This window comes from Panthera pardus, unplaced genomic scaffold, assembly GCF_024362965.1.
Source record: "Panthera pardus isolate Hobbes unplaced genomic scaffold, ASM2436296v1 HiC_scaffold_3, whole genome shotgun sequence".
Taxonomy (NCBI): domain Eukaryota; kingdom Metazoa; phylum Chordata; class Mammalia; order Carnivora; family Felidae; genus Panthera; species Panthera pardus.
This window is the reverse complement of record NW_026526876.1, coordinates 18,828,925-18,855,822: the sequence shown is the minus strand read 5'-3', so window position 1 is coordinate 18,855,822 and position 26,898 is coordinate 18,828,925. Positions and strand designations below refer to the sequence as shown.

At 45.9% G+C, this 26,898-nt stretch overlaps 3 protein-coding genes across 6 annotated transcripts in view; 1 reads left to right on the top strand and 2 right to left on the bottom strand.

The window, feature by feature from the left end:
• Positions 1 to 22,801, top strand: part of ARMC7 (armadillo repeat containing 7) — a 39,360-nt gene extending 16,559 nt beyond the window's left edge. The window contains exon 4 of one of the 4 annotated variants that reach the window (XR_002084915.2): positions 1,448 to 1,613. Coding sequence is in view for 3 of the 4 variants with exons in the window: in XM_019466260.2 (XP_019321805.1) it covers positions 1,448 to 1,809 (362 nt within the window). In the remaining variant the exon portion in view is untranslated. Of the gene's footprint in view, positions 1 to 1,447; positions 3,086 to 22,309 lie in introns of those variants that run through there. The other 3 variants (XM_019466261.2, XM_019466260.2, XM_019466262.1) reach the window with 3 other exon arrangements.
• On the bottom strand, positions 3,087 to 4,894 carry NT5C (5', 3'-nucleotidase, cytosolic). The gene is made up of 5 exons (XM_019466259.2): positions 4,667 to 4,894; positions 4,174 to 4,274; positions 4,030 to 4,090; positions 3,575 to 3,689; positions 3,087 to 3,457 (listed from the first exon to the last, which is right to left on the bottom strand). The coding sequence occupies exons 1-5, from the start codon at positions 4,850 to 4,852 to the stop codon at positions 3,303 to 3,305; spliced, it is 618 nt and encodes a 205-aa protein (XP_019321804.2). The 5' UTR covers positions 4,853 to 4,894; the 3' UTR covers positions 3,087 to 3,302.
• Positions 6,971 to 24,480, bottom strand: JPT1 (Jupiter microtubule associated homolog 1). The gene is made up of 5 exons (XM_019466263.2): positions 24,290 to 24,480; positions 14,777 to 14,919; positions 14,350 to 14,447; positions 13,420 to 13,438; positions 6,971 to 8,019 (listed from the first exon to the last, which is right to left on the bottom strand). The coding sequence occupies exons 1-5, from the start codon at positions 24,343 to 24,345 to the stop codon at positions 7,871 to 7,873; spliced, it is 465 nt and encodes a 154-aa protein (XP_019321808.1). The 5' UTR covers positions 24,346 to 24,480; the 3' UTR covers positions 6,971 to 7,870.
• Positions 24,481 to 26,898: the final 2,418 nt, after the last annotated feature.

Below are 26,898 nucleotides of genomic sequence, written 5' to 3'. Positions count from 1 at the left end.
GTTTGTTTGTTTTTAAAATAAGCTTATTTTGGGGCGCCTGGGTGGCGCAGTCAGTTAAGCGTCCGACTTCAGCCAGGTCACGATCTCGCGGTCCGTGGGTTCGAGCCCCGCGTCAGGCTCTGGGCTGATGGCTCAGAGCCTGGAGCCTGTTTCCGATTCTGTGTCTCCCTCTCTCTCTGCCCCTCCCCCGTTCATGCTCTGTCTCTCTCTGTCCCAAAAATAAATAAAAAAACGTTGAAAAAAAATTATAAAAAAAAAAAATTAAAATAAGCTTATTTATTTTGTGAGAGAGCATACACACATGAGCAGGGTAGAGACAGAGAGAGAGAATCCCAAGTAGGCTCCACGCTGACTCAAGGCTTGATCCCACAAACCATGAGATCATGACCTGAGCTGAAACTAAGAGTTGGACGCTTAACCAACTGAGCCACCCAGGCGCCTGTATCACATTTTTATTGAATGTTTATATTTATTCACATATTTTGAAACTGAGGAATGAAAAGCGAATGTTAAATGGATGGTAGGATTACGGTGGCTTGTAATTTGGCTTCTAGTATTTATAACTGCTTTATTGAGATAGTATAAGCTGTACATCCTTAAAGGATATGATTTGATATGTTTTGACACGTATACACCTGTGAGACCATCACCTTGCCTATGTTTTTTAATTCTGTAAAGTGATGTATTAGATTTTATTTTATTTTTTTGCTTTAATTTTTTTTTAATGTTTATTTTTAAGAGACACAGAGCATGAGTTGGGGAGTGGCAGAGAGAGAGGGAGACACAGAATCCAAAGCAGGCTCCAGGCTCTGAGCCGTCAGCACAGTGTCCGACGCAGGACTCAAACTCACAAGCCACAAGATCATGCCCTGAGCCAAAGTTGGACGCTTAACCGACTGAGCCGCCCAGGCGCCCCTGTGTTTTTGCTTTAAAAAAAAAAAAGGGGGGCGCCTGGGTGGCTCAGTCGGTTGGGCGTCCGACTTCGGCTCAGGTCACGATCTCACAGTCCATGAGTTCGAGCCCCGCGTCGGGCTCTGTGCTGACAGCTCAGAGCCTGGAGCCTGCTTCGGATTCTGTGTCTCCCCCTCTCTCTGACCCTTCCCCGTTCATGCTCTGTCTCTCTCTGTCTCAAAAATAAATAAACGTTAAAAAAAAAATTAAAAAAAAAAAAAAAAAAAAAAAAAGGAAAGCATATCAACCATTGAACTGGCTGAACCAAGCGGGGAAGGGATTGGTACCCACTTCCTGAAGGCTAGGCTGTGATGGGCAGGCGGGAATCTTGAAAGGAAGGGCTGGGTACCAGAATGGACTTTGGATCTCTTGTCCCTGGGCCACCTTCTCATAGGCCTGGGCCCTTTCTCAGGACAAAGTGGGCTGAGAGAAGCTGGGAGGGGCGGTGGGAGGATGCCCAGGCCTGAGCATCCAGTCTCCCTTTGCCCTTCCCCAGGAGGCCTCTGCAACCTGTGTCCAGACAGGGCCAACAAGGAGCACATCCTGCAGACAGGGGGCATCCCCCTCATCATCAACTGCCTGTCCAGTCCCAACGAGGAGACCGTGCTGTCCGCTGTCACCACAATCATGTACCTGAGCTCCCCAGGCTCTGCCTCCCACCCTGAGCTGACTGCCATGCCCGTGGTGCAGTGCATGCTGCGCTTCTCTCTCTCGGCCAACACCAGGCTCCGGAACCTGGCCCAGATCTTCCTCGAAGACTTCTGTTCCCCAAGCCAGGTGGCGGAAGCCCGTAGCTGGCGGGCTCACTCTGCCCTGGGTATCCCACTGCCAAGGACTGAGGCCCTGCAGCAGCCCTGATCCAGGGAGATCTCATGGCCATTGACACCCTGACCGCTAGAGACGAGACCACAATCCCAGTGGGGACTCGGGGAGCGGGAGCAGCCTGGCTCCCACTGAGTGTGTTCTCCCCAAAAGGTGCCCTTTAAGGTATTTTAAAGGTGAGTTTTCTCAGTGTGACACATATTTACACTGTGATGAGAGGCAATAGATGAGTGAGGAAGCCAGACCTGGAGGCCCATGGAGGAGAGCAAAGGCCATTTCCATAGGTTGGCACCCTTAACCAGCTAGAAGTCAAGAGCCTGCCTCCTACCACCCCCCTCAACCCCCCGCTTGAGCCAGGCTCTCAGCCTAATGTGAGAGAGAAGCAGCTGGGACCCTAGATCCAGAGGCCTTGCAGAAGGGGGTTTTCATGAGGAGCAGCTGGGCCTGGGATTAGAATTGTTCATGCTTGAGGGAATAGGAATTCTCCTTTCACAGAAGTATCTGAAGTAATCTTGAGGAATACAAGTGAGAAGCCAGCTCTGGGAAGTTGGTCATGCCCACTCCAGGGCTATGGAAGCTGGGTACCTACACCACAAGATCTCCAGGCTGGGCACTGGGTATGGTGGACACCAGCCTGGAGAACTCTGTGGCCCGGGATCACCTGTTTATCCACACAGGCCTATCTGCCGGGCACCATGGGCTTCAAAGACGAAGGTGTGGTCTCTACTCTTGAGTGATGCAGTCCGCTGACTGTGAAGGTGGCCATCAGGTGTTAAGACCACGAGTATGAGGGTGAGGACACATCAGAATGAGGCACAGACCCTTGAAGCTTCATATTCTCCCCTCGCCACCCCATGGCCCTGGCCTGAACACCTTGGCCTTCCTCCTCTGCCATCAGGGTTGGGTTAGTGAGGGCAGGTCCCCAGCCCTGGAAGTCTCAGACTCAGGAGGGCTTCGCGAATGCAAGAGAGTGGTGCTCAGGGAACACAGAGGACCTCCTGACAAAAATCTGTGGTTTAGAGTCCACAGTGTACGTTGACCAGCACAGGGGAAGCGGTGTGGGACGACCATGGGAAGTTGGGGTTCAGGAGCAATGGGGAGCTTCCTGGCCTCCCTTCTGCAGTCCCTTAAGGTTGACCTCCATGGCCACGATGAAAGATGGCAGATGCAAGAGACATGGTGTCCAGATGGGTGTGGAGGTGGGACTGAGGACAGGAGGAGGGACGAGAAAGCCTCCTCCTCAGCCTGCATTCCAGCTGCCCTCCCTAGGGCCCCTGTACCTCTACTTTCCCAAATAAAGGGCCTTTAAAGAGTGGTGAGCCAAAGTGTTTTATTAAAAAGGTTCCTGAGTAGTTTTCCCACCATGATTCCTTGCCAGCCGTCTTGTGGGGTTCCAGGTGGCTGCCTTGTGAGAACCGACGTTACTGTGTCTCCCTGCTCCACGGTGCTGGTGGCCACCGCCATGGCACTGCCCTGTCATCCAGCTCTGCTGGTGTTCCCTGATGGCCTGCCTTCCCTTCCTTCAGCTACTACCCACTGTCCCGGCCCCCCCGCTTGCTGTCTATGATCTCCCTCCAGTTGTCACTCCAGGAGAGCAGCCGTCTCCTTGTGGGGGGCAGGGCGAGGTGCTGGTTGTGGCAGCAGGTGAACAAAATGTGCTCCCAGCTTGGGGTCTCCTCTTGGCCTGGGACAGGATGCAAGAGAAAGGCAGGGAGATGCAGTCTATAATCTGGTTATTTTTACTCCCTCCCTAATCCAGCAGGCCAAATGCCTGGAAGGTTGCCAGGAAAACGGGTCTAACCTCGAATGGTGTCCTTGTCGTCAATGAGCAGGTCCCCCAAGACCACCGTCTTGTCCCTCGTCAGGATAATGCGCTCCACAAACTGTGGCCCCAGGTGATTCTCCACCCAGTGGTACTGTGGAGGGGGCACAGGTCGGTCAGCAGGGCCAGTGAGTAAGTAGGTGGGAGTGGGGTCTCCAGCCCTTGAGAGATGCTGCTCCTCTCCCCCCACACTTCCTGTGTTTCTGCCGGTTTATTTAAAAAAGGGGCTTTTTAATTATTTTGAGAGAGAGCACGAGCGAGAGAGCAGGAGAGGAGCAGAGAGAGAAGGAGAGAGAGAATCCCAAGTAGGCTAGGCACCTTCAGCACAGAGCCTGAGCCCTAAGCGACCGAGCCCCCGGGTGCCCCTCTGCTAGTTTACTTTAATCCTCAGGATTTAGGAAGCAGTTTGCTATCAAGCGCTGGGGCAGCCGCACCTTCTCGGCCACACAGTGTTCATACTTCGTCAGAGGGCTGGTGCAGATGAAGACTTCGGTGCTGCACGCAAGGGGCGCAGGTTAGACTTAGGGTGGTGCCCTCCCTTCTTCTCCACCGCCCCTCCCCTCTTTGCCCTTTCTCACTCCTGCATGTTGTTCATCTCCTGCAGGGCTTCCAAGGCTCCAGGGATAGGCTCCAAGTCTAGGAAAAAGCCTGGGGCTTCATACACACTGGCCACTTTGTCCTGAAAGATACCATGTTCTTGTCCCAGCTTCTGCCTCCAGCAGATCTAGCCCCAGTGAGGACTCTCAAAAGATTCCTGGGGGGTTTTGGTCTCCAAATCAAAGCCTCGGGGAGACAATTTTGCTTAGGGGGAAGCGCTCTGACAGACTTTCTCGTCCAGGGCGAACAATGGATTCTAAACGGAGGGTTTTGTTAAACAAAGGGGGAAGACAGTCTTGTCCACGGGGAGGGCTCCCATTCTTAGGTGCCGTGTGGGGTCGGGGCTCGGGCTCCCTTGCATCCTATGGGGTCCGGGCCCTTGCTCCCGGGTATCCTGCGGGGTCGGGACTCCTCGCTCCCGGGGACACTGCCCGCGGACACCCGGCGTTGCATTCCCGCCCTTTCCCTGCTTACCGCCAGGTCTGGCCGCAGGGCTCGGTACTGCTCGCGGGCGAGGAAGCCGCGGCGCTTTTCCAGCGCCACGTGCGGCTCCCCGGGGAACCGGCGGCGGAAGCCCCGCAGGAGGCCGGCCTCGAAGTCGGCCAGCACGCCATCCATGTCCACCAGCACCCGCACCGGCCGTGCGCGCCGCGCCGCCATCGCCGCAGAGGCCGGGCTGGGATTGGGGGGGGAGGGGGGGCGGGCAGGCGCGGGCCGCAGCTTCCGGAGGCGCGCGGTGGGCGGGCGCACCGGGCTCATTTGCATGGGCGCCGGTGAGCCGGCCTCGCGGGAGGGCGCGACTTTCCCCTGGAGGCGGCGCGGGGCGGCCCGAGAGCGCGCCCGCCTGCACGTGTACCTCCCCCAACTCCGCGGGGGAACGTACCCGCTCACCCCAAGCGGACCCGGGCGGGTCGTGGGCCGCTCGAGGGCGGATCTCAAATTCTGCGATGGGTGAATCCTGTGGGGCTGGCTCCGCCCTTAGAGTCGCGACCGCGAGTCCCGGGGCCACCGGCACAACTCTGCCCTCCCTGCTTGTGGGACAGGGCACAGGATCACGCCGGATCCCGGGCCAGAACTCCCTGAGGCCCGAATCATGGGGGCTCCCAGTAACTTTGAAGTGAATGACTGCTGAAGACCCCTGACTCGTGTGAGTAGAGCTCCTAAGAGATGAACTCCTAAACCAGAGTTGGGAGCATCCGCTTTATGCATCCAGTCCCACCCGGAGGACACGATTTCCAACAAGCTCAGGTAATCGGGGAAGGTCCTTTCTGTGGAAGGGACACCGGTGTTCTAGCATTGGCAGTTACAGCCCCCTCTAGAAAATGCCTAACATGGCTAAGTTTTGTTGACGCTCCTTTGTAGATTTTTCTCAACTTCCTGACTACGTCCAAATACGTTTTCCTACAAACCATAAACTCAGATTTGATTAAGTGACCCATCTTCCTCTAGTTCCCCATCTGAGCACCCAATAATACTTCCAAACCAATGTTGAAACACATTACAAAGGGGAGACTAGCCTCTCCTTCTAAAGTGATCTGATTAAAAAACTCTCAAGAAGAGGTACAATCGCCCTAGGCAATAGTGAGTCCTCCAATGTTCCCCCTCCTTCCCATTCAAGTCACACAAACTGGGTTTATACCCAGGCCAAAGTGTCAACGAAATACTGATTGTTCTGCCATCATCATAAAATCGTTCAACTCCACTTCGTAAACCCTAAGCTTTCTAAGTAGAAAATTTAACACCCTTAGCAAACATGTTACATAGAATTTCATAAAATCTGTTCTGATAGTATCTGAATGATTGGCAGAGCTGTCCCTCCCTCACAACACTTGAATTTTGATTAGGCACTTATCTTCAAAAAATAAAAACTTAAAGCCAAGGTACAAGTGTGACACAAATCAGGGACATCTCTTTTCCAGGATCCCCACCATTAGAGAAGGGTGCAGACAGGTTCCCTGCCTCCAAAGAGGTTCCAATAGAAACCATAACTCAGGCTAGTATTTGCAGAGCTAACCTGTTTTCATCAAATCAGACGGATCCTCTATCAAAGCTGTTGATTCTCCATTTTGCAAATGCTTTCTTTGCACCTTAAGGGAGAAAAGCTTTACACCCCCTGAATCTATTCTTCCCAAAGAAATGTCCCAATAGTTCAAATGAAGCCAGTGGTTATGCTCATCGTCTCAATGGTCTTACTTTTTAAGATAGGAAACTGGATCCAAGATGACAAGCCTAAAGAACACAGTTGAGTAGTAGTGCAGCTAGACGTAAAAGCCAAGTCTTAATGCCCAATTTGGACATTTAATATAAATATAGCATGTTGATCTGGAACCTTCTGCCTGAACGCAAAGAGCTTTCCTCTCTTCTGTCTGCTCAGATCCTCCTCCCCTTCCTTTGGAGTGCTCTTCTGTAGCCACCCACCATTGAGAAGCACCTTCATGGAGGAGAGGACTTAAAAACTTACATGTTACTGCCCAGCACAGAGAGTGGGTAGAAGAGTCTAAAATATATTACCTAATAAATATTTTATCATTTATCCGTATCCCTGTATTTTATTAGCACAGGTATCAGTTAACTATCTTTTTGGCATTTTGAACTCCTGCTATGACTGTAAACCTGTTCTCTTTTGAGAGAAGCCCACTTACTTCTCTGGGCCTTCCAATAGTCTTTTAACTTTAGTGACTCATCGGTTCTTGGGCAACAGGATTTATAGTAAAGAAAAAAGCAACTGAACAGGTAGAACAGTGAAACGATCTCAAAAAGATGACACAGGACACGATGTTCCAAATTTGCACATTGTTTACTTTGAGCAACAGTCCAGGATTGTGAAGTACAACACACATGTTAAGGATGAGACTTCAGTTCATGGTCAAGCACCAGCATCATGCACACGGCTTCAAGTTATCTAAGAAGAGCACTGCCCCCTTGGGGTCTGTTCATGACGAAGACCCACTTCTGTGTGGCCACCGCCCTCGCTTGCTTTACCACTTGGAAATTTGTCAGTTTGAGTGCACATCGAAGCCTTCCTCTGCAAGACAGCAGCAGGCTCAGCTCATCAGCTAGTTGAGTTAGTATCTGGCTTATTTCTTAAGGTTCAAAAATTAAAAAGGCAGTTTTTGTTTTTGTTTTTGTTTTTGCTTTGCAGGCAGCAAGGCATGAGGCACAGACCTCTACTGTTCCATATGGCACAGGAAGATGCTTTTAGCAAAGGGCACGGACAAGGTAGGGCTACAATGAGTAGGTTTGGCATAAAGACAACCCTGTGTTTGGGGGCCTGAAGGAACATGCCTGTGGACTGTTTACTGGTCTGCCCAATCAAGGCTTGGTAAACCCAAGTAAAGCTGACAAGAAAAGGGTTTTAAAAACCTCAGTACAAAAGATCCTCTAACACATTTGGAACCAGATTATTCTTAAAAACACCATACTAAGTGTCACAAAACTTTCCCTCCAATCTACTACTAGAAAACACTCATGCCATGGCCTACAGACCCGGAGGAATCAGGACAGATAAAGAGAAACCTGTTCTTAAAAAAAAAAAAAAAAAAAAAAAGACAGCAGTACATAAAGTGCTTCTTTTTTAATGAAACAAATCCAAAAGATGTACAGTCAGGCTCAAGTTGTGCAGTTCACAAGCATGGAGAAAACAAACAAATAAAACGACAGAGTTCAAGAGAGTCAGAGCTAACCCAGGACGAGGCTGGACTTGCCGCCAGGGGGATTTCTTCGGGACGGCGCTGGGGCCGGGGCCACCGGGCTGGGCACGGGGGCAGCGGGCACGGGCTTCTCCTCGCTCTGCCCCAGGCTGGCCTGCAAATCTGTGTCCACGTTTTCTAGAAAAACAGAAGGAGGTTCAGGCTTACTAAGCAACTATTTCTAGGAAAGATGGAGAGTTTTAAGATTTTTTTTTTTTTTTTTTTGGAGGATGGTTTAAATCATACCTAGAGATATATAAGACAAGAATCATTCACCCATGTTCCCGCAACCCAAAACTAACCACTTAGTGTTTTGCCTTACTTGTCCCCAGGCCTTTTTCTGTGTGTGCTCATTTCTAAATTGTACAAATATATGAAGATGTAGTATTTTAAATTAGAAGTCCACCTCCGTGTGGGTCTCTTCTTCTGACTCGGAATTGTGTCCATTCTAGCCCCTCTGTTATACTTACTTATAAGTGTACTTTATTCCCAACAGATAATATATACTTCTGGGTTTTGTTGTTGTTGTACTGATACCAACTTCCTTTTTTTATACTCAGAAATTTACCCATATTTATACACATGGTCATAATTTACCCTGTGTAACTCCTTTATAGTATTTTATCACATGATTCAATATATTTGATATAATACAGTACTGCATTAGCTGTACTAGTCATGAAAACTGGAACCGACCCAACCATTCCAAACAAAGTTGGAATGTATATAGACTGGCAAAGGTACCCACGGGGAAACAAGGGCGACCATCTTCAATCTGAACAGACGCTATGCATCGCCCTCCCTAGAGGGGGCTGTGCCACGTTCCACCCCCAACCCGTGTCAGACTATGCTGTCCGTACACCTTTGCACATCCATCATTTGATAACCACCTCACTTTAAAATTTGCCAAACTGATGGGTGAAATATTATTTCGTTCCTGTTTCATGTTACATTTCCATGATTACTAGGTGAGCCTGATTTCTTTTTCTAACCACAAAGATAACCCATAGTACCAACATCATTTATTAGAGTCTACCTTTCCCCTACTGATTAGTAGTATCTCCATTAATTAGATCACTCCCATATATATTAACTAGGTACTTTCCATGATAAAGGCTTCAGAATTAGTGTACTATTACCCAGCATCCTAGAGACTGCTTGATGATTCACTAATCTGTGAAATTCCCAACAAATATATATTCTTAATGAGGCATTTTCCAAAATATGGAAGTCTTTGTTCAAAGTCCAAAGGGACAGTAAAATGCCAGGTCTCAATTCAGTTGCATAATCTCACACCTGCTTTAGAATAAAATCTCTTAGGGCATCTGGGTGGCTCAGTCGGTCGAGCATCTGATTTTGGCGTAGGTCGTGATCTCACCGTTCCCAAGTTCAAGCCCCGCATTGCGCTCTGTGCTGACAGCTCAGAGCCTGGAGCCTGTTTCAGATTCTGTGTCTCCCTCTCTCTCTGCCCCTCCCCTAACTTGTGCTCTGTAGCTCTCAAAAATAAATAAACATTTAAAAAAATTTTTAGAATAAAATTTCTTGGGGTGCCTGGGTGGCTCAGTTGGTTAAGTGCCCAACTCTTGATCTCTGCTCAGGTCATGATCTCACAGTTCATGAGATCGAGCCCCGAGATGGGCTCTGTCTGCCCTGACAGCGTGAAGCCTGCTTGGGATTCTCTCTCTCTGTCCCTCCCCTGCTTGGATGTATGCATGTACTCTCTCTCTCAAAATAAATGCTAAAAAAAAAAAAAATAGAATAAAATCTTTTCTCCTCAATCTCTCTCTCTCTCACACACACACACAAAGGCAACTTTAGTGTAAGAAACCAAACACTAATTCATAAAACTTGGGAGAAAACTACCTTAAGGTTTAAAGACATTTATTCCCTCCTCCCCTAGATTAAGGTGTTCCAAAGCCCTGGAAGCAGTGAAACAAATACTGGTTATGATCTATACCATGTAAGAAATTCATATGGCCCTCATAGTTGACACCGATGAAAAGTTCTAATTTTGAAAAAATGTACTTTAAGTTCCCCAAAGACTAACCATTAAAAGCTCATGTTCCTAAAAGCACCTGTACCAAGTTTTAGCGAACTAATACCGAGAAGTCCAAGGGGGAAGAAGTCTTCAATGAGAAACTCAACAAAATCTCAGAAATATGCTACTGCTGCTTTTGACATTTCCTTTTAAGAATTTTTATAACATTCTATAGAAGTAACAACACATATGATGTTCTATAGTATTGAACTACAAGTAAAAATCAGTATGGAGCTTTCCAGAATGACAGCCCTCATGATAATTAACTTAAAGCTTGGTGAGAAAGGGTCACGCCTTAATTTCCTGTTGCTACATTCTTGTTTGCACGGGAAGCAGGATTAAATGCATCAACACTGAGAACCCAAGTCTTCTGATAAGTGTCCCGTGAATAACCTAGGAAAATATGTCCCATTTACCACAAATACAAACAAAACCCCAAAACCCATGATTTGAAACAATCCAAGATGGACAAATACGGGGCACGAGTTCCACTTGAGCCAGCCAGCCTATCAGTTCAAGCAATTTCATTGCTGCTACTAGGACTTGGCCTCACCGCTGCACAGGCTCTCACAGGTATCCATTGTCTGCCTGGATCAAGCAGTTAGGAGTACTTCTAAAGGACAAAACATTACCTTGCAGCTCTACCGTGATCATTTATTTCCTACTGATTTTTGGATAAATCAAGCTCACACCTACCATTCTTATATTTGTCTTTCATTATTTTTTTTAAAGTTTTTTTTGTTGTTATTGTTTTGTTTTGATTTTGAGAGAGAGCACGTGCATGATCAGGAGAGGGGAAGAGAGAGTGGGGGAGAGGGAGAGAATCCCAACCAGGCTCCACACTCGCAGTGCAGAGCCTGACGCGGGGCTTGATTTGACAAACCATGAGATCATGACTGGAGCCAACATCAAGAGTCTGATGCTTAACAGACTGAGCCATCCAGGTATCCCCCGTCTTTCATTATTAAAGGAACTGTTTTGTCTTCGCCAAAAAAGAAAAAAAGCACATATGGAGGATACACAACAGTAGGCCTTAATTTAAATGCTCCTTTGTCAGGGCACCTGGGTGGCTCAGTCGGTTAAGCATCCAACTTTGGCTCAGGTCATGATCTCGCGGTTTTTGAGTTCAAGCCCCACATTGGGCTCTGTGCTGACAGCTCAGAGCCTGGAGCCTGCTTCAGATTCTGTATCCCCTTCTCTCTCTGCCCCTCCCCCACTCATGCTCTGTCTCTTTCAAAAATAAACATTAAAAAATTTTTTTAATTAAAAAAAAAATAAATGCTCAAATTTGTCAGGGCACCTGGGTGGCTCAGTTGGTTAAGCTTTGGACTTCAGCTCAGATCATGAGTTCATGGTTTGTGAGTTCATGCCCTGCGTTGGGCTCTGCACTGACAGCTCAGAGCCTGCCTGGGATTCTTTCTCCCTCTCTCTCTGCCCCACACCCCCCCACACCAATAAATAAACATTTTTAATAAATAAATGCTCCTTTGTCTAGTCAGAAATGCTCCATCCAAAAAGAACAGAGGCTAGTCTGTTACTACGTCCCCTTAGTCTGTAATGAAGTAATAAGTACAGGAACTGAGAGGCTTTAGAAACTTATACAGGATTGACTGAGAAAGCTTTTGCTTGTTGAATCTAATGACTGAAAAACGGGACTTTAAACAAACACTTCACCATAATACACATCTAATATACTCCTGACTTGTCTTTCTTCTTTGGCAAATCAACAAGGCACTGAACAGATACCTACGTCAGGATAAATGATAAAGTGGTTCATTACGAGGGTGAAAGAATCAGAACAGCAAGAGATGCAGCAGACTAACTTGCCTAAAGGCAGGAAAGACTTGTACCTAAATTCTGCGGACCTACTCCCTCTGCTGCAGATTTCCCACTGCTCCCTTTAACCATCCCTAGGTTTAATTCTCTAAGAGAGAACGGCAATCTTCCTTATATCCAAACCAAATCTATCTTAAACCAAGCAGAATAGCTTGGCTTCGAAGTAAATTTGGCAACAGAATCGGGGTTGACCTCTACTCCCCCAGATGGATCTTGAATCATTGTGCCCCTTGTCATTTCATGACAATTTCATGAGTGTGCTACTCACCTGAAGAATCTGAAAAAAAACCGAGCTGGGAGAGAATTACTAGTAGCACGTCAAGTGACACATTTTTTTTTTTTATAACTCCATCAAGGCCCTCTCATCCTTCTCCAGGCTTCCCAAATTCGTAACTATATCCATTGCCCAAAAGTAGTGACTAAGGATTAGCTAATTCTTGCTAAGTAAGGTCTCCTAGTGGAAGTATTTCAGAATATGAAAAGCACCAGAACTGAAAAGACTTCAAGATTTTTTTTTTTTTTTTTTTAACCTCCGGAAGAGTCTTTTCAGACAGAACACACTGGACATGAACAATAACTAATACATCTTCAATCCAGTGAGAAAGTGATTTGTTCACGGAGGAAGAACCCAGGTAACGCTCACAAAGGCCCAATAGACTCCCTTCCCACCGTGTCCATCAAGAAACGCTGTCTGTGGGGCACCTGGGTGGCTCAGTCGGTTAAGCATCAGACTTCGGCTCAGGTCATGATCTTGCAGTCTATGAGTTCGAGCCCCGTCCGTGTCGGGCTCTGTGCTGACAGCTCAGAGCCTGGAGTCTGCTTTGGATTCTGTGTCTCCCTCTCTCTCTGCCCCTCCCCCGTTCAGGCTCTGTCTCTGTCTCAAAAATAAATAAACGTCAAAAAAAATTTTTTTTTTTAAAGAAAGAAACGCTGTGTAAGAGGGCAGAAGAGGAGTCTGGTTCCTCAACACTTGTTTCACGGGAAGACTGCCTCACAAAATGTAATGGTCTTCCTTCCGGACCAGAGGGCCTTCTGACTGCTGCATTTCACCGAGTCAACTTTCACCTGATTCCTGCTGCCCGACACACTTACGCCTTTCGTTACATGCAATAGTCATTCTCTGGCACTTGTTAAGGAAGTGCCAATAAATACTTCAAAGACTTAACATCATTAAAGAAATGATTATAGCTCATTTCCACATATAATTGGTAACATGGATGAAAATTTATATCTGCCTCCTAAATCATCAGCCACAAGATCACAGAGTTGCCGACGTCTTGCTGAATAAGCACCTCAGTGTAAAATCAAACAAAGTTTGTAAATTAAATGCTGTGTGCCAAGCTTGAAATGCCAGAGCCTTTTACTAAAAAGCTCTCATTAACAGGAACACCCACCAGCCCCACTACTGCACACATATCTGTGAAGGACTCTCCATTTTTCCTTTCTTGTGCATTCCCGGCCTTGCTCTCACTGCGGCGGACGCACACGTGGCCATGTTTGCTAACTTCCCAGTTTTGTGTTTCTTTGCTCTCCACCCAGGGTATGCTGTGCTGGCCCTTGGGGCAAAGCCAGGTTTCACTCCCCAAGACACTATTTCAAGAAAAATTCCGCTCTATTCTAAAACCATTTACAGAACCAGAAATGTGTACTTCAGAAGGACTCACCATGAATGTCGCCTTCTCTCTGGAAAAGAAAAGAAAATTTTACTTCAGATTTTAATTTTGTAACAAATAAAGCAGTCACAGTTCTGAGAGGCTACTATTTGAAACCAAACGTGGAAGTTCATTTTGATGCAGTCAAGTTCAGGGTCAGGCCACAACACAATTATATTACAACCTTTATACTTACTTTGGGACAATGCTATACAAAACTGCTGCATGACAAATTGCCCCGGTGCCAGCAATACCCGACACACCAAAAAAACCTTAACATTTACACCGATGGCCTAATATCAATTAGCATTTCAGAGGATCTTTTATCAGAATGTGAAACTGGTAAGTTTATTTTTCCATGCTCCCTTTCCTTTTTCCTTATCTAGCTGTTGAGGGGCCTCTATAAATTCCAAAGTCCGTTAAGAGGGTTCCACACTGGGACGGCTGACACCACTGTGTGCTCAGAGGGCCCTACTTAGGAGGCCACCCTACCAGGTTTCCAGACACCTGCCTGGGGACATTGGGATCATGTTCCTCTGCAGACAACTGATGATAACACCCAGGTTGCAGTCTCCTCGAGTTCAGCTCAGAACAACTGGGCAACGTTCGTCAGGTCTTTGACCTCACACACACTACTATATACCACTTAGGTAGGAAGTGTGATCCAGAAGTTCCCAAAATCGATAGTGAAAAGAGAGAGACTGATCCAACTGGTAGAAGAGGGATGTGAACCAACCCAGATCATGTCACTTCAGTTTTCTGACTTTTCTCTTTATGGATCTTCCAGCACCAGTATGGCCTCAGGCCCTTCCCTAGTCACCTCTATGTAAGGCTCTAGTGACAGAACTGAAGCTCTTATTACAATAGGAAGGAAGTCAGTTTCCAAACCGGATTAACCTCAAAGCCTTTCTTTCCCCCCCAACCCTGTGTTGTCACACTGACCTTCAGATCTAAGAAGTCTCCAGAGTTTGCTTCAGAAGAGTTCCTTCTCTGGGGTCCAGATGACTCAGAATCCTCTCTGCCACCACTAGACTTGGCACCTGAATTAAAACATACTTTCTTAAGGACTATGACAGAAAGACTGAAAGCAAAACACTTCTTTTGTGAATGATGTTCGTGTTAGTCTTGTATCAAAAAATGAGCAAACAGGTTAAGTGAGAGCTTAAAAATTCTACAGAGGAACCAAATAGCCCAATTTGACCTCAATCGCTATTCTGACCCCTCTCCCAGGCTTTCCTCCAGTGACAAGACTTAACTGTTGTTGATCTCATTATGGTTGGGCTAGATTTTGCTCCTCAGCACAAAACCAACTGTAGTTATTCGTGCTGGGTCTGTACCTTTGATCAGTGGTCACACATATAAGCAGTACCTGCTGACTTGGCCCATGAAGGGGGATTTTCCTCAGGTGTCCCAAAGATGCTAGAGGCCATTTTGTTCCTCCTCACGGGTTGTTCTGTTGGTTCATCAAAGCCTAATGAAAAATTGGATCCACCACCTGGAGGCCGCAAAACCCTTGGGAGTAATGGCAAAAAACATCCATTTCAGATCATGCCAAAACATTTCTCAGCATAAATGTTTTCAAACACCTTTCAAATTCATTTCCCTCACCCATTCATTCCTTCTACCCACCCACCCACCCCACCCCCTCCAAGAGAGAGCTGCTAATGGGAAAAGGGAACTGATTCTGTTGTGGTATAAAGTCAACACTGGATCACATCAGTCAGAATGCCTAGTAGCAGACAGACAAGAAGTAAGTGTTGACAAGGATGTGGAGAGAAAGGAACCCTTGTGAACTGCGGGTGGGAATGTAAACTGGTGCAGCCACTGTGGAAAACAGTATGGAGTTTCCTGAAAAAATTAATAATCGAAATCCCACATGATCCAGTAATGCTACTTTTGGATATTTACCCAAAGAAAACAAAAACACTAATTTGAAAAGATATATACACCCCTACATTTACTGCGGCCTTATTTACAATAGCCAAGATATGGAAGCAACCTACCTGTCAACCGATAGATGAATGGATAAAGAAAATGGATATTACTCAGCTCAGCCATAAAAAAGAATGAAACCCTGCCATTTCAGACAACATGGTCGGATGTACAGGGTATGATGCTAAATGAAATAAGACAGAAACAATCAAATACTACATGATTTCACTTATATGTGGAACCTAAAAAACCAAATGAACAAACAAAAAAAAACAGAAATGGGGCACCTGGGTGGCTTAGTCGGTTAAGTGTTGACTTCAGCTCAGGTCATGATCTCACGGTTTGTGAGTGTGAGCCCTGAATCGGGCTCTGCGCTGACAGCACAGAGCCTGCTTTGGCTTCTCCGTCTCCCTCTCTCTCTGCCCCTCCCCCACGTGCACGCACTCCCTCTCATTCTCTCTCTCTCTCTCTCAAAAATAAACAAAACATTTAAAAAAACAAAACCAGAAACAATCACAAACACAGAGAACAAACTGGTGGATGCCAGAAGGGAGACAGGTAGGAAGGTGGGTGAACCAGGTAAAGGGGATTAAGAAATACAGATTTCCAGTTATAAAATAAATACATCATGGGGCTGAAAAGTACAGCATGGGGAATACAGTCAAGAATATAATAAATTTGTATGAGGACTGCATTTATCGTGGTTAGCATTTCATAAATGTATAGAATTGTCGAATCACTATGTTGTACACCTGAGACTAATATATTATTCTCAATTAAAAAACTGAAAGTTTTTAAAAATTCAACACTGGATGTTAAGATACAAAATGCTGTTTTATAATATTTGTAGTAAGGACTTCCGACATGAAGACAGCTGAAAAAGCCTGAAAGTTATCACAAATAACAGCCTGGCTGACGTCCCCTTTTAGATAATGGCAAAAGACCTAACAGACCTTGCCTAATAGGATCAGCTGGATGTATCTGCAAAAAAGTTTAGAAGCATATCTTGTTATTTATTCAGAAAGCATTTCCATTTTTATTTTCAACAAAATTAAAAATGGAAGATTATACATATAAAAGTTAAGTTGACCAATTTAGAAGCCCATGGAGAGCGATACTAGTCTCTTCCTATCTAGGCATCGCCAGCGAGCCCCATTTATACACTTGCACCACACTATTCTCACTAGTAAACATGAACAATTAGCCACAAGGAGGAAGTCCGTATGAGAAACTGGTGTTACGATTCACAGAATGTTCGATAACCAGGCACCTTTGGACTCTATAGCTTTCGGTTCAGCAAGGAAACCCAGCACTTGTCCATTTCCAAAGCTTCCTGCTTGGCTTGACCAATGTGTCCCATCCCTGGAAGAACTCAATTTAACTTGTCCTGTCACTGCTCAAAACATAGAAAATGGAGATGGTTTTATGGAAGGAAAAATTTTCTAACTAAGGATTCAATTCTATTACTGGAGACAGGAGTAGTCTGGTTTTCTATTTCTTCTTAAGTCAGTTTGAAAAATATTTTTCTAGGAGGATGTCCATTTTATTCAAGTTTCCAAATAAAGAACAGTTGTCATTTGCAAACACAGCTCCTTATATTAGAAAAGAAAAGGAAACATATAGGAAGAGGAGGGGGGGGAAAGAAAAGAGGGAAACAAACCACAAGAGACTCTTAGTGATAGAGAACTATGGGTTGACGGAGGTGGGTGGGACGATGGGCTACATGGATGCTGGGTACTAAGGGGGACACTTGTGATGAGCACTGGGTGTTGTATGTAAGTGTTGAATCAATGACTTCTGAAACCAATACCACACTGCATGTCAACTAAAATTTAAACTTTTTAAAACAGTGAAAAAGATAAAAATAAATTTTAAAAATAAGAAAAGGAAAAATTAAACACAGCATAAATGCCTTCCTAAGTGCCCCTTCTAAAGGCATCCCAAGTTTTGTTTTTTTAACTATTGTTCCACTCTAAATATTTTCTCCTTCCCATTATTTTCTTCTTTGACCCATACATCATTTAGAAGTACATGTATCAGTTTCCAAACACAGGGGTCTTTCTGGTTTATTAATTTCTAGTTTTTAACTACAACACAGACAACAGTCTGTATGATACGAATCCTTTGAAATGTGATGAGATGTGATTTATGGCCTAATATGTACTCAATTCTATAAATCTATATACTCTTAAAAAGAATGTGTATTTGTTAATGTTCTATATGTCTACTAGGATCAAGCTTGCTAATGAGTTGTTCAAATCTGATTTTTAAGTATGTTAAAAAAAATTTTTTTAATGTATTTTTGAGAGAAAGACAGCACGAGTGGGGAGGAGCAGAGAGAGGGAGACACAGAATCACAAACAGGCTCCAGGCTCTGAGCTGTGAGCAGAGCCCGACGCGGGGCTCGAACTCACAGACCTTAAGATCAAGACCTGAGCTGAAGTCAGACACTTAACCGACTGAGCCACCCAGGCTCCCCTAAGTATGTTTTATCACTTAATGAGTGAATCCATTAACAATTCCTACCACAATGAAGAGTTTGCCAGTTTTTCCTCAGAATTCTGTCAAGATAAGGGTTCTCTCTCAGAATGACTGCCACTGGAGTAAATGTTAGATCAGTGGGAAAAACTGCATTGGGCTGACTAATCATTTTGATAAAACAAAACATCCCTCACTCATTTTATTTACCAAAGTAAGTTCCAGCTAGGCAAAATTATTTATTCAATTTATGTATTTTTTTTTTAAGTTTATTTATTTATTTTGAGAGAGAAGAGGGTAGGGGAGAGGAGGGGCAGAGAGAAAGGGAGAGAGAGAATCCCAAGTGGGCTCCGTGTGGTCATCACAGAGCCCCCACATGGGGCTTGAACCCACGAACCATGAGATCATGACCTGAGCTGAAATCAAGAGTCGGATGTCTAACTGACTGAGCCACCCAAGCACCCTCTTTTACTTATTTTTTGAGAGCATTTCATATACTAGTGATGTTATCCTTTGTTGATTATGTGTATTTTTGCCAAGTTTAATTCGTCCATCTTTTCAGTTTCTGGCTTTCATCTTGTACTTAGAAATAAAGCCCTTTTCTTCAAGACTAGGACCACATTTGTACAAACTTTTGTTTGTACAAAATTTTTTTTTAATATTTATTTTTGGCAGAGAGAGAGCATGCGAGCGAGCACGCACACTCACCAGTGGGAGAAGGGCAGAAGAGAGGGAGACAGAGGATCCCAAGCAGGATCTGCGCTGACAGCAGAGAGCCTGATTCGGGTTCCCATTCGCGAACCGTGAGATCATGACCTGAGCTGAAGTCAAGACGCTTAACAGACTGAGCCACCCGGGTGTCCCTGTACAAACTTTCTAAAGGACATTTTGATAATATGTGTCAACTGTTTGCTTTTTATATGAACCAGCATTTCTACTTCCAGAAATTGCCCTAATTAGATAACCAGATATATATACAAGGATTTATATCCTTGTATATAAATCCTTTAAAAATGTTCATCTACAAATAAATTTGGGAATACCCTAACTGTCCATTAGCAAAGGCTTAATTATCAAAGCATGTCCACACAACAGAAAGCTGTATACATTAGGGTGAGAGTTACCTTCATTAGTGGATATGAAAAGTTACCCAAAACACAGTGAATGAAAAACACTGGAAGACAAACATAAGCCCAATGACGTGTTACATAAAATGACGTGTACAGAGATAAATTTATCTGGTTGTGTGATCTTAGATAAACTGCTTGACTTCTGTTTTGCTTTTCTCTTCTAATGTTCTTTTGTTTCTGTTTTTGTTTTAAAAGAGACAGCAGTTTTTTAGAGGAAAGGGGCAGAGAAAGAGGGAAAAAGAGAATCTTAAGCAGACTCCATGCTCAGCATGGAGCCTAACATGGGCTTAATCCCATAACCCTAAGATCATGACCTGAGGTGAAATTAAGAGTCAGATGCTCAACCAACTGAGCCACCCAGTGGCCCCTGCTTTTATCTTCTACAAAAAGAGGTTAGTAGTAATTGCCTCCTAAGACTATTCTAAGAATATCCAATATACTGTGCTTAGAAGGCAGCAGTCGTAGCTATTAGCATCACAACTAGACATAAAGGCCTGAGAAGTACCCACACCACAGTGGCATCCAGGGTTTGTGCTCTCAGATAGGATTTCAGGTGAATTTCAATGTCCTTTTTTATACTTCATATTTTTCTGTATTGCCACTAATCTAAAATTCTTTCAAAGACTCCTTCTGGGTTCCAGAATTCCCTGACAATCTTTCTTTCTTTTTTTTTAACTTTCTTTTTTTTAACATTTATTCATTTTTTTAAGCGAGAAAGAGAGAGAGAGAGAGAGAGAGAGAGAGCGAGAGAGAGAGAGAGAGAGAGAGAGAGAGAGAGCGCGAGCATACAAGCTGGGGAGGGGCAGAGAGAGAGAGAAAGAGAGACAGAATCCGAAGCAGGCTCCAGGCTCTGAGCTGTCAGCACAGTGCCTGATGTGGGGCTCGAACCCACCAACCGTGAGATTGTGACCTGAGCGGAAGTCCAAGCTCCCCTCCCTGACAATCTTTCTTTTGACAGTACTAATTTTCCTACTGGCCACTGCATGTGATCATTTGTGGACATCCGTGTCCCCTTGGATCTTTCAGCAGAAATCGTGGCTCCTCTGCTGACACCCTGGCCTGGACTCCCTAACACTGCCTCTTCTTCCCGTGTGGCCGCTACCCACAAGCCAGCAGAGATGCAAGGTAACGTGACAAACTATCAACATGGCCTCTCAACCGTATCTAGTTCTTACCATCTTCTTCACCAATCCAGTCATTTTCTCACTGTTCCCCAGAACAGTTCTGGTTTATCTCCACTTTGGGGTATTACTCCCATCTTTACTCCTGCCTAGAGCACTCTCCACCCTTTCCTCAAGCATCCCTCAAAACCGGGCCCATCTCTTAAACCTCAACCTCCTCCATAAAGCAGACTAGTAGAGCTCTCCATAGGCTCGAAGAATACCAGGTAGAACACGGAGGAAAGGATGGCTTCTGGTGTGAAGTGCCCAAGAGTAAATATTTTTGGCCTGTGGATCATGCAGTATTTTGTAACTATTGGGGTCTGTCATGTGGCACAGAGGCAGCCACAGACAACATGCAAACAAACGAGTGCAGCTATTTTCCAATAAAACTTTATTTACAGACACTGCAATCTGACTTTCCTATAATTTCCACAAAGTCATGAAATGAATCTTTTTTTTGCAACCATTTATAAATGTAAAAATCAGGTACCCACTGCATTTAGCCCTTGGGTGATTGTTTGCTGGGCTCTGTTCTGTCTAGTTCAACAGCCTCATTTTAAAGAGCGCAAAGTCTGGGGCGCCTGGGTGGCTCAGTCGGTTGAGTGTCTGACTCCAACTCAGGTCATGATCTCATGATTGGTGGGTTCGAGCCCCACATCGGGCCGTGTGCTGACAGCTCAGAGCCTGGAGCCTGTTTCAGATTCTGTGTCTCCCTCTCTTTCTGTCCCTCCCCCACTCTCACTTTGTCTCACTCTGTCTCTCAAAAATAAATAAATGTAAAAAAAAAAAAAAAATTAAAGAGCACAAAGTCAAGCCTCCAGAGCCTCTGAAGAAATTGTCCAACATTAGTTAACTGACAGTGACGAGGACCAGAACCCAAATCCTCAGTCTCTGGCCAGCACAGAAGTGCTCAACGCGCTAAAATACAGGAGGCACAGGGGCGCCTGGGTGGCTCAGTCGGTTAAGAGTCCGACCTCGGCTCGGGTCATGATCTCACGGTCCGTGGGTTCGAGCCCCACATCGGGCTCTGTGCTGACAGCTCAGAGCCTGGAGCCTGTTTCAGATTCTGTGTCTCCTTCTCTCTGTGACCCTCCCCCGTTCATGCTCTGTCTCTCTCTGTTTCAAAAATAAATAAACGTAAAAAAATTTTAAAAAAATAAAATAAAATAAAATACAGGAGGCACAGAAGGCCATTTTCTCTTTCATTTTCCTACACACCTATGTACTGGTGCTTTGATTAGTTTCCATGTTTTCCAATCTTAGAGTGTCTTCTATTTCTTCTGTAGGTCCTCTAGCGTCCTCCCCTGGATCATAGATTTGTGTGTGTCCACAGTATAATTCAATACAGAAATTGCACTAAATAAAAATGTCATTATTTTCCCCCTCGGGCGGGGAGGTGGTGGGGGAGGGGAGGTTGGGGACCCATTGTGTTTTTGGTAACATGTAAAATATTTATAACTCTACTTTTTTTTTCAAGTTTTAGATATTAAATATCCACTTGGATTAATTTCATTATATGAATTAAGATAAGTGTATTCAGGCATACATTATATAAAGTTGATAATTTTAGGTTTGCTTAATTAAATGGTTTAAATCATAATTAAAGGTGTATTATAAATTCTTAATAGGCTTTCTCTCATGTTAAAGTTTGAAGCAACCAGGTTTTTTATCCCTTGTTTGTACCCAAATCAACAAAGAGTCAATAAAATCAAAATTCACTTGCTCCCTTGAGATTAGAATGATTTTTTTTTTTTCCTTTATCGTAATTAAACCCTCATGAATTAGCCAGATGAAAATCTCCAGAACCCTAATGGTCTGGGAAGTATTTTTTGGCCTTAAAAAAAGAAAAAAAGACACTAGTGCCCAAACACCGGCTTAAAAAGAAAGTCAAAGCTCTGCGCACCCAACTTTTTAAAGGTCTGTGTTCCTCTTGCAAGAGCAGGTAATACCTACTCCCTACTCCGATGACGTCAGTGTTGTAAAGCCCGTTTGTAACAGTGAGACATCCCCAAACAAAGGATTTGGATCATAAGACAGAAATTATTCCAATTTTATTTTTTAAGTTTCTCCTATTCTTTCTGAACCACACAGGGTAACTAAACCAGGATTACCTACTTGAGACTCACCAAAAATGGACCCATGTACCACGGATAACAATTAAAAAAAACAAAAATCACTTTTTCTTTCTTCTTTCTCTAGATGCCAGAGTTCCCATGTGATCTTTGCAGATCATCCCGTCCCAGACTAAATTTACAATGTGCTTATGGAGCCAGAAGAATGTTACTGCAGAAACAACTGAAGGAAAATTAGGTGAGATTACAGAGGAAGTAAAGGTAGGAAGTAAATAAAAGGACAAAGCTCCAGTCCTAGGATCACGATACTGGAGGGAAATTGATGACAAAAGGTGAATGAAAGCATTTATTCTGCAGAACCCAAAACCATTTGGTCTCACATTTCGAATATCCATATCAAAAAACTAGCATGAGGATTCCTTTGACCTGGTTACTGAAATTTTTTATGAAGCACTAAACTACACTCAACCCCAAAAGATGAAACCTGATTTTTTTTACATAATGTATAAATTTTCACGTTCCAGTCACTACAGTTTCACCAGCAGAAAGTTGACCGCATGGCACAAAAAGAAAGGTTCGGCGTGTTCCAGTGTCCTCGGCAAAAAAAATGATCTCATTGCAAGAATGACAACAGAAGAGGGAGTGACCAGTATTTTTGTAGGTCTATCCTCCTCAAGGTCCCCAACCTTCCAGGACCCACTAATTTATTTTAAATCTTTCCCACTTTCCTACATTGTATAAGGGAAAGGAATGAGTTGAAAAGGGGTGTCATTTCCAACCTGCCGCCTAAGCCTCGCTGCTGAGGCCAGCTTTTTGTCCCCAAGTTCTCCAACCCCTATGAGGCACTGCTATTTCACGGCTGTCTTCTTAGCCCCACAAAATGGCTCCCTTTGTGCCACTTGCCCAGGACCCCCAGGCTGGCCGCACACGACTGCAGGTCGTGATCAATGAAGAATAGATGCCTAGAAAAAGTGGAACCTAAGCTTCCTACAAGCCCTGAGCAGGATCCCAGAGATGCCTGTATCCCGTCTTAAAAGAGAACAGTGTGCAATTAGCCGAGACAATGTGGACACCTTCCGCCGGTTCCAAACCCTTCCACCAAGTCAGGCAAGGGCTTGGAAAAGGATCGCAGTGCAAACACCCAGTGCCCCCATCCCCTAATGCAGTAGCGACTGTGGCCAGAAAGGCCCCGGCATCCCAGGTGCAGATAGTACGGAAGAGACAATGGATGTCTCCGGCCCCGCCCAAGAACAGGAAACCTCCTCCTGCTAGGGAACCCGGGCCAGGGAAGAACTCGTTTGACAAACGTCAAAAGGGGGAGGGAAAGAGGTGGGATGCAAAGGCCGAGGTCCGAAGGTTTGAGCGCAGAAAACCCACTCGGACAGGCTCGCCCCCCTTTCGCGTTCGGAGGTGGGCGCGGGAGGGGAAGGAGCAGGGGTCTTTCCTTTGTTAGCAGAGGAGAAGCACTTCGCAGAGGGCTGACGGTTGGGTCCCGGACGGGCGTGGGGGTCGCGATGACCAGCCCCGCCCGACCACAAATGCCACCTGCCGGGCGGGCCCCAGTGGATAAGCGCCCGCAAGACTCAATCGCTGCGGCCGAAGGGGGTGGCCGCCGGGGGGGGGGGGGGGGGGGGACCGCCACCTGCCCGGGGCCAGAGGCAAGAGCGCGTGGCCAGAGGTGGGACAATGGGGCCTGACCGGGACGCCCCGGGGGCTGCCCCGGCACGTGGGGGCCAAGACCACCGCCCTGGGGCCGGTCAGCCGCACCGCAAAGGGAAGGAAACGAACCCTGTCCGCTTGGCCTGACTACCGAAAGCCCGCAGCACTGCGAGGACCAGCGGCCCCGGCCCTCCCCGACCGACCCCTCGCTCCGGGGGAGGAATGAATGGGAGAGAAGCGGGAGTCGGGCGGGGCCGGCGCGACGGGCTCGCCCGACGGCACAAAGACGGAGCAGACCGCCGAGCCCCGCCGCCCGGCCGGGCACGAGCGCGACAGCCAGGGCACGTCACCGCCAACGACCCGCCGCCCTGCACCCGTGGCCCCGCCGGACGGCGGCCTTCCCTGCCCTCGAGCCCCGCGCCGAGCGGGGGCGTCCCCGCAGCCTCACCGGGAGCTATTCCTGCTGTTGGGGTCGACTCCCTTGAAGGTGGTGGTGGTGGTCATGGTGCCGAGGAGCGAGGTAGGCTGGCGTGGGAGCAGAGTGCTGAGGGTCGGGTCCGAGGGGCGCAGAGCAGCTCTGCACCGCAACGCCAGCAACCGCTGCAGGAGCCTCCGCCACCGCCTGCCTCACGGGCCGCAGCCTTTATAAGGCTCAAAAGAACCCGCCCCCACCGTGCCTGTATTGGCCAATTCAAATAGCTCTTTTCGTTCCTATTGGTTCCCTTAAGTGCCAAGCATCGGGCGGCACCCCGACGGGCTGCGGTGGCCCTGCTCGGCCTAAACCCGCCCCCTTCCTGGTCAGGGTGGGTCTATGGAAGTTCCCCCTCCCCCACCCCCAAATCTTGGTGATGATTGGACAAAGGACAAACCTGCCCAGCGTTGGGCACAAGTTGTGCTCACTGTCACTTAAAAAAGTTACCTGACTGAGGGAAAAGCTCGGTCAGCCCCCACCAAGCCCAGGGCAGATTTGTCTTGACCGTTTCACTTACTTGCCTTACTCATGGTGAGATAGTAAGGGCATGCTCCTTAAGGGATGAAAATTACTGCTACAAACTGACATTCATTGAATACCTACTGTGTGTCCCGTTTGGAAACATGACAGTCTCAAAGCAGCAGCACTATGAGTCAGCAACAGAAAGCAAGCCAAGACGATCCCTTTGAAAACGACTGGAAATTCTTCACATTTTAATGTTACTATTTAGCTGTCAGGGGTGGTGCATGTACTAGACCAAAATTACAGTCGTTCTGATTTGAGGGCCTGTTCTAAGGCTGGTTAATGCTCGGCGGTGGGGAATGGTCACATCCCTTGCTACCAAGACTATGGAGCAGGCCTGGCCTCTGCAGCTGTTTATAACCCTTAAGTCATGACTCTTCCACCTGTCTGGGTAAATCTATCCCTGCAACAAATGCAGACAACACTTGGAGGACTCAAGAATGGCTGTTTACAAGATCGTAATGGGAAAGTCTTGAGCAAACAAGAGTGGAGGCCTTCCCATGTCATGCATGTTTCCTCAAGGCAGACCCTTTTCACTATTTCCATAAAAACTGAACAACATTCCACTCTGTGTGGCCTCCCCCTTCTTGGCAGTTTGGAAGTTTATATTCTTGGTTAACCTCTCTCCTGGGTTTTCGTGAAAAGGTAGAGGTAAGTTCACTCCTAAAAGGCATGGATCATGTCTTTATGTGCTGACCACTCATTTGAATTAAAATCTTCCCTTTTTTTTTTTTTTTTTGTAAGATTTTATTTTTAAATAAACTCCACACCCAACCTGGGGCTTGAAACACAACCCTGAGATCGAGAGTTGCCCCCCCCCCCCCCCAACTGACCGAGACAGCCAGGCGTCCCTAAAATCTTCCCATTCTTAAAGACTGGGCCTAAATTTCTGGAACTTTTGAAAAAACAGAACACCTTTCAGACCAAGTTGGCCAGTGAGCACACATACCCTTCTAGTAAGTCATATAATTATCGACTAAGAGGTAGAGTATGGTCTCTCAGGCTCTCATAGGAGAAACCAGAGTTTGAATCTGAACTCTTACCTTTTCTGAGCACTAGTTTCCTCATTCGTAAAAATAAGGACAAAATAGTATTTCAACTCCAGACTTGTAAATGAAGTAATGGATAGAAAGTGTTTGGCTCCGCACGTAAGAAGTCATCAAAGTGATAGTAGCTATGCTTATTGTCAGATATACTTGGAAAGTAATTACAAACTTTTTAACAATCTGAAATTGTTTTTTATATATTAAATGAGGGGGTTGGACATATCTTCAGGTGGGTCCCTTTTGGTCTAAAGTTTTGAGTTCATACTTGACTTGCCCTATTTCCTCCATCCCCTGTAATGTAAAAGACAGATTGGTAGGGCAATACACCAGACTGGAAATTGAAAACCGTTAAGTTCTGATTCTGCTCCCTTAAAAAGACACTTCTCCCATAAAAGACACTTCTAGGTCATTTATGCTCTTGCTTCCTCATCTATAAATGGGGTTAACAGCACCTATTCTACGTTGTTGTGAAGGGCTTGAAACGAGAGAATTTTAAGAACGTTGACTTGGTAAACTAAAGCTTTCTATGAGAGCTGCCCCATCCTGGCTGAACATCAGAATAACCTATGAGCTTTTAAGGAACAAAAATGAATGCCAGGCCCCCTCTGAGATCTCCTGAATTGGAATCTCCGGCGGGGGTGGGGGTGGGAGAGTGTAGGGGGGGTGTGGGGTAGGGGCTACTCATGGGTATCTTTAAGTTAAACAGATAGCTTTCACATGTGGCTTGGGCTGAGCATCTCTGCTTCAAAGGTAAGGGATCCGTCCCAGGGAACCCTTTTAATCTAATGATTTGTAAAGAAGAATAAAGTATATAAGACAGATAACTGATTAAGGCCATCTTAAGCAGGCCTGTTTGGTGCATTGTATTTTAAAGTAAAATTGTCAGGGGTGCCTGGCTGGCTCAGTCAGTATAGCATGTGACTCTTGAGCTCAAGGTCATTAGTTCAAATCCTGCATAGAGCTTACTTAAAAATAAATAAAAGAGATTCCTGCCTTAAATAATAAAGTAAAATTGCC

What these genes read in the sequence shown, in the direction of transcription:
- NT5C (XM_019466259.2), bottom strand. Translation starts at nt 4,852, where the DNA reads ATGGCGGCGCGGCGCGCACGGCCGGTGCGGGTGCTGGTGGACATGGAT. An exon ending in CCCTGCGGCCAGACCTGGCG is followed by an intron (nt 4,275 to 4,666) that starts GTAAGCAGGGAA and finishes GGTATCTTTCAG; the next exon opens with GACAAAGTGGCCAGTGTGTA. An exon ending in AACACTGTGTGGCCGAGAAG is followed by an intron (nt 3,690 to 4,029) that starts GTGCGGCTGCCC and finishes CCCCCTCCACAG; the next exon opens with TACCACTGGGTGGAGAATCA.
- JPT1 (XM_019466263.2), bottom strand. Translation starts at nt 24,345, where the DNA reads ATGACCACCACCACCACCTTCAAGGGAGTCGACCCCAACAGCAGGAAT. An exon ending in AACAGCAGGAATAGCTCCCG is followed by an intron (nt 14,920 to 24,289) that starts GTGAGGCTGCGG and finishes ATTACTCCCAAG; the next exon opens with GGTTTTGCGGCCTCCAGGTG. An exon ending in TTCATGGGCCAAGTCAGCAG is followed by an intron (nt 14,448 to 14,776) that starts GTACTGCTTATA and finishes GTTTTAATTCAG; the next exon opens with GTGCCAAGTCTAGTGGTGGC.